The 7,152-nt window shown below is 32.6% G+C and overlaps 1 protein-coding gene across 1 annotated transcript; it reads left to right on the forward strand.

The window, feature by feature from the left end:
- Nucleotides 1,398-2,415, forward strand: LOC107631987 (non-specific lipid transfer protein GPI-anchored 1). The gene is made up of 2 exons (XM_016335600.2): nucleotides 1,398-1,855; nucleotides 1,955-2,415. Exons 1-2 carry the CDS (start codon nucleotides 1,504-1,506, stop codon nucleotides 2,197-2,199), a joined length of 597 nt encoding a protein of 198 aa, XP_016191086.1. The 5' UTR covers nucleotides 1,398-1,503; the 3' UTR covers nucleotides 2,200-2,415.

A 7,152-nucleotide genomic window follows, 5' to 3' on the forward strand; every position in this document is an offset into this window, starting at 1 on the left:
TATCTTATTTATTAAATATAATTTTATATTTTTATATCTTTATCTTAATATCTCATACCAATAAATAAATGTTGTCTAAAAGAACAATTTTTCTGTTGTATAGTATATACCTAGAACGATAAATATAATGACTAATAAATTAGCAAAAACAGATATTTTATTTTATAATCTATTTTCAGTAATTAATGATTTTATAATAAAGTGTTTTATTTTATTGCTCAGTGATTATATTAATTTGTTGTTTTCATTGTTTATTTAAAAAAAATAGGAATTTTTATTTTTTGGTTACGGACACTTGTTAATTTTAAACAGAAAAACTTTTTTCAAATTTAAAAAGGGATGTCGTGTTTAATAGATGTAATGAGTACATACATTGAATAATGTCGATGTCTAGAGATATTTTGAATCGTGTTGGGCAGGTGTATCCATTTACGCAGCACCACATGGCCCCACCCTCCTCCTGACATAATGTAGTTAACAATAAAATATCCCATCACGAGAATGATATATTTTTTGTATGGACAATAAAAACGGCAATGGTCTAATGGATATAATTATATAAAGAGATAAGCGAGATACACGGGCCTTTTTATTTTTACTCTATTGGTCTTAAGTGAATAACTACCATAGGTACGGATTTTTTTTGTCTTGGTTACGGGCTTTAGTTTAAAGGAAAGTTCATATGTTGGGCTTTTCCAATGGAGAAACAATGGGCTGAACCGTTTTCTTCCCAACAAGACCTTAAGGCAGTCCAAATGTAAAAGACCGAAGGAAGCCTGCAAATGTTGCCATATTGAATTCATAAAAATTTCATGCTGAATGGAATTTCAGAGAGCAACTGCACTAACTGAAATTGAAATGGTATAACGAACGGAATTGGCTGTAAGGTGAGGAAATAGGTGAGACGATCTTTCAAGACTCAAAGAGTCCAGGATAGTCTAACGTCTATCAAATTTAAATGAATAAATAATTAATTTTTTTTAATTTGTTATAATTTATTATAAATATTGTTGTACATTTTAAATAAACAAAAACTGTGGAACATTTTAATAAATTTCAGATCAAACTTAGAGAATGAGACTACATGCCTTATATAATAGCGTTCGTTCCATTACAGAATGGATGTGTTGCCTTGCAACCACGGCGCCACCGAAATTGATGTTTGGTGACTTGGTGGGTGTAGCCTTAAGTATGAAAGCAAAGCAGTATATTGATGCCACGTTTGTGATTAGTTGGCAACACGTGGTTGTTAATTAATGATGTGATCCTCCTGCCCAAGTGAGGTCTTTACTACACTCCCACCTACTCACACCCCCACTCCATTTATTATTATAATTTTAATAATCAAGACAGAGTAATACAGTAATGCAGCTAGTAAGTTTTTAGTCAAAAGATGGTGTATGGTTGCATTAAATACAGAGAGAATGGCCGCATTATATTGCATGCGGGCAGAAGCGGAATTGAAGTATCCAGAGAATTCTTTAGAAGAAAGAGGCCGCAAGGATGAGAAGAAGTGGAAGCCGGTTGTACTTATTAGTGTTGTTGGTGTTGGTGGCGGTGGAAGTGGAAGTGGAAGTGGAAGGAGCGGATGCTTTGGCGGGGAAGTGCAGCACGGTGGTGCAGCAGGTGATACCGTGCCTGAACTTCGCGACGGGGCAGGCTCAGGTACCGTCGAAGGAGTGCTGTGACGCTTCGTCGAAGATCAAGGACAGCGCACCGGAGTGCCTCTGCTACGTGATCCAGCAAACCCACAAGGGCAGCCCTGAGGTGAAGAGTATGGGTATTCAAGAGGCTAGGCTCATCCAGCTCCCTTCTGCTTGCAAATTGAAGAATGCTAGCATCTCCAACTGTCCCAGTATGAAACAAACTATTAATTCTTTTTTTTTTCGTTTTGCTTCTTTTGGGAATAACTAACCAATAACTGACTTAACTTTTTTTTTTCATTTTATGACAGAGCTTCTAGGTCTATCTCCAGGCTCAGCAGACGCACAAATCTTCACCAACATCTCTTCATCGAGTAATAGTAGTACGGCTTCACCCTCAACCTCGTCCTCATCCTCATCAGCAACACCCACATCGCAGAACGATTCTCATGGAACCATGCTTAGACCTCCTCTCATGGCAGACATAACTGCGCTCATGGCCTTGCCCATGCTTCTCCTTGTGCTTCCCACTGCAACTGTCACCCTTTACTCGTAAAAGTTAAAACATTCAAGGGGAGAGGCGTAGCAGTGGTCGATTGTTGTTTTTATTTACTTTGCAATCATGTTTAAATTTGTTGGAGTGATTTAATTAGCAAATCTGTAAACTTGGTTATAATTATGTTATCATGGAATTGCTTGTAGGGCATGGTTGTATCCATTTTTGCATTGAACTTTCCTTTTTCTTATTATATGGATGGACTTGTTTTCTTTCTTTCCCAGCACCTACCAGAATTTATGGAAGCTAATAAGGCCTGGAAACATAACGGTCCCATTGAAATTAATCATGGACTACGTACTTCGCAACTGCCAACCTAACATCCTCATCACAAGTAGTATTCATTATTCTCTATACCTTGCACTTCCATCGTTTTCCGCTTCGTATTTACATTTTTGGTTAGCTGTTACTGTCAGATTCATCAATACTCACAGATCCTTAATATCCATCAACACTTAAATCAAGCATATATACGTTTTCCATAAATAAATGTAACCTATCTTCTATCACTTATTAATTTAGTTGATATTTTAAGTTGATTATTAACTATATTATAACTTGAGTTATTAAATTTAATTAGAATTAATATTTTAATCATAATAAAATTAATTTATTGATTAAAATAAATTATTATAGAATTTTTAAAAATATTAACAAACAACCTCATCCTTTAAATGAGAAGAATCCTTCTCAACATAGCGATTATCATTCTGTTTGGATTGGTTTCCTCGTACTTACATATGGTACTCATCTCAATATGTATATGTCTTTTATCCACTAAACTTTTCACTCTTTTCATGTTCGTTCTCTTCTAATTTCAAAATCAAAAGACCTTACATCATTTTTTCATTCTTTTTTATATACTTATTTTCAGAGTCAAATCTATTTCATTTTTAAAAGAACAAAGTTCACACAAAAAAAATATTATAATATAAACTATAAAAGAGTCGGGGACTTTTTTTTATTACTGGGATTTATGTTTAAATTCTGATTTTAGATTCATTCTTTTCCACCACTAAAATTAATATATTAATTTTAGTTAAATTTAAGCAACTCAAGATATTAATATAGTTAATAATTAAATTAAAATATTAACTAGGGGTGTTTGTGGTGCGGTTTGGTTCGGTTTTAAGGAAAAAAGTTATTCGATCTGAACGCTTAATTTACGTACGGTTTGAATTGGATGAACTTTTTTTAAAAATCCGAATCGAACCGATTCGATTACAAGCGGTTTGGATCGGTTTGGGTTTGCAGTTTTTTAAATAAAAAAAATTAAATACATATAACAAGTCTCAACATCAAATTTTAAATAATCAACAATGACATAACAAGTCTTAACAATATCTTAAAAAGTCAACGATAACATAACAATAGAAATAAAATTATAAGTTAGTTAAAATAAATAAATAAATAATATTTTGAACATAAAATATTTATTAAATAATAATAATACATGAATAATAAAAAAATGTATAACAAATTGAACATGTTATAAGTATAATTGTAAATATGATAATAAAATAATAATATTATAGCACATTGTGCGGTTTTGATTGGATTGAATCGGTTATGAAAAGTAGATCCGAAATCCAATCCAATCCCGCAATTTGCAAAAAATAGAATCCAATCAAATCCGGATTAGTGTAGTTTTAATCGGTTTTTTATTTGGATTGGATTGGATGAACGGTTTAATTTAAATCGGTTTGAATTTGAACACCCCTAATATTAACTAATCAGAAATTAACATATCACTAATTTACATATTTTTTTAGAGAAAATTAAATAAAAATTATTTATTTTTAATATATATTTTATATTAATGATTAATTTAAGTATATACTTAACATGGTTATATTCAAATAGTTTTTTAGTCCTACTTAACATGAACTTCGCTCTACAGCGAAATATTTTAAAAATTGAATAACTATTACTAGAATATTTTTGGTATATAATCACTCCTAGAAAATTAGCGAGCATTTTACTTCATATAGAAAAAAAAAGTAGTTGATTATTTGAAAATTATTGACCTGCCTTCTATTTAATATGGATGGATATTCACTCATATTTTTATGTTTTATGGGAAGAAAAAAAAAACATATCATTCTGACTTCACAAAAAGAATTTGATGTCTGTCTCTTGAAAAATAAAAAATAGAGAGAGTATTTTAACTATTTTATTTACGATCGAAGTTCATATATTACCAAATCTTATTTCAAATGGTAAACTGCTTATCACTTTAGGATTTTAGGTACAATCGTGCCTTAGAAGAAATTAAGCGTTCTGCTGTTCGAACAGCTCCTGCTGCTGAGGGTTTTCCTAAAAGAACCCGAAAAAAAAAATTGATACCACAGTCTCCTCACGACAACCACAACGAAAGAGTCGAAGGACTCCCACAAGAACTTCCAGAAGGGTAACTATTCTCTACCTATACACATGAATTTTGAAATGAAAGATTTCGAAAATCACATTTACTTAAAAATTCTTAATTTCGATCTTTCATCAGTTACAGTTGCAACCATCAAGTGAGAGCTCTGATAAAAGTGAGCAATCTATTCAAAACATCCTTACTGCTTCCTCACAATCAGAGGACACAGCTGATTCAGATCCGGGTCTTCAATTAATTCGAAGGACAAGACCCATTCCGCTAACATTTTATCATTTCTATAAATATTTCAATTAAGTTAGAATAAATCTTAACTTATAACTGTGTACCTTGTATGTCAGCCCACTACTGCTACTCAATCAATCACCTCACCACTGACACTTAATCAGCCACCTCAACAACAACAAGACACAAGACAATCCACATATCACTCATCAATCCAGGTTACAGGGTCTGTTTAGCCTCTCCAAGTTGCGTTTTCACCTTCCACTGGGACATTGAGTGCTGAACATACCTCTCCAATCATTCAGTCTGCACCTTCGTCCGAATTTCAAGTGGCCCCTGATTTTGACTCCCTATCTCGAGTTGCTGAGACTACTAGGCCTGATTCGAATTCTCCATCGAGAGTCTAGAAAATATTTCCTTCTCCTCAAAGAGCCTCTAGTCCTCTCCAACGAGCTGAATTTCAAACTTTTCCTCATCAAGGATTTGGAACTTTGGGTGTCTCTACAGAACCTACAAGCGCCACCTTGGCCAACTTGGTTTCCATCCTAAATCAAGCTATCCAAAAAGACGAAGTGCCTGTTCCTGTCCCAATACTCCCTGATCCTTCCACATCTGGTCCTACATTCGAGCTGAATGCCAATGCTTGAAAATAAAATAAAAGGTGAAATTTTATATCTTTTTTTGTTACTTATTTTATTTTATTTTGGCTATTTAAATTCGTATGTATATGATCAACATATTTTCTATTATTTATGCAATTTTTTTACAATATTTTTTTTAGTTTCAATCAATATGCATTTAAAAAAAGTAATACATAATTAATTTAATAAATCAAAAAAGCTCCGGAGAGATTAAAATTAATAAAACTAGACAAAGACCTCAAGGAAGAGAATGGAATAAGAAAGAAGACGAAGTAATTAGAAGTTATGTATGGAATGAAAAAGTAACCGTAATATGAATGAAAAAAAAAGTTAATTGGTAATTTATTTTTTTGACTTTTTTTTCAAAATAGAAAGATATATCAGTTACTCATTCTTAATAGGATTGATCATCTAAAATTTGAATTTCACTTTAGAGAGTAAAGTGTGATTTTTCACCATTGATTTTATAGGTGGGACTAATAATAAATATGAAAGGGAAGAAGATCGCACTTTATTCTCTAAAGTGAAATTCAAACTTTAGATGATCCAAATCCTTCTTAATAGGGTTAAGATGGGAAGCAGAAATTGGACACCGAACTTTCCTATTTCCTTTATATATTGTTATAGATACTTGTCAAAGTTGATCCAGCAAATCTGAACTGTTTTTTTTGGTAAATAAATCTGAACTGTTTTCGTAAATAGTAGATCGATTGGATTGCTGCTTTGGGCCTGGCCCCGTCGCTTGAGACCCAATATTATTTCAGCAGGCATTCGTTATGGTGAATGTTTGAAGCGCTCTGTTCCAGGATTGATTCTTGCATGAGCCATGAAGTTGCAAGTTGCAACTCATTTTTGGTTCACGCTATACATACAGATACATCTATCCTGCTATCTGTTTGTTAGTAGTACAGAAGCTAAGTAATGTTGGTTATGGCAGTCTTTTAAATGCATCACCCACTTCATTTCTTGTCTTGTCTGTTGTGATGGTTGATGATTATAGTTGCATTCCGCCTGAAAGCCCTTTCAAGTTTCAACCCGCACAATCAATTTCTTGCCGAACCTTTGAATTGCTATCAGTCTTGGTTGTTGCAATCCACCAGCGTGAATTTTGGTGAGCATTTCAGAGGAGTAAATAGCGGTTTTTAACTTCGGGTAATTACTACCGTATCTTAATGCACTGTTATGACTTATGATGAGTAAATATCGTGCGTTTTCTTTCTTCATTGCTGGTTCGCAGTGATTTGAAAGCAACCATTCAATGTTACAATTACAAGCGTGCCAAGATCCGATGGATGTATTACGGATGCATCAGTTTGCAATAGTGCTTGATTTATCAATTTGGGAGTCTGCCACAGTAATCACGTCATTTTCAAATCATATTCTCTAATTACCTGTCTCAATAATGTATTTGTCTTTTATGAAACGTGTTCATTCATATTCCACCCAGCTTAATCCGACAAACACTTCTTATATATACTCTCATTCGGTGATATTTTTGAGGTAAAGTAATTTTTTTTCTAAAATTTGACAAAAATTTTAAAAATATTCTTACATTTTATTTTATTTTAATTTTATTCAAAAAAATTTTATTTATATCAAATATATTTCCGAACTAAGTTTTTAAATGTGTTTTCAAAACATTTAAAGACCAATTCAATAATAATTATACAAAAATAATCTTCAATACAAACAATTCAAAAATAA

This window comes from Arachis ipaensis, chromosome B03 (assembly GCF_000816755.2).
Source record: "Arachis ipaensis cultivar K30076 chromosome B03, Araip1.1, whole genome shotgun sequence".
NCBI classification, from domain to species: domain Eukaryota; kingdom Viridiplantae; phylum Streptophyta; class Magnoliopsida; order Fabales; family Fabaceae; genus Arachis; species Arachis ipaensis.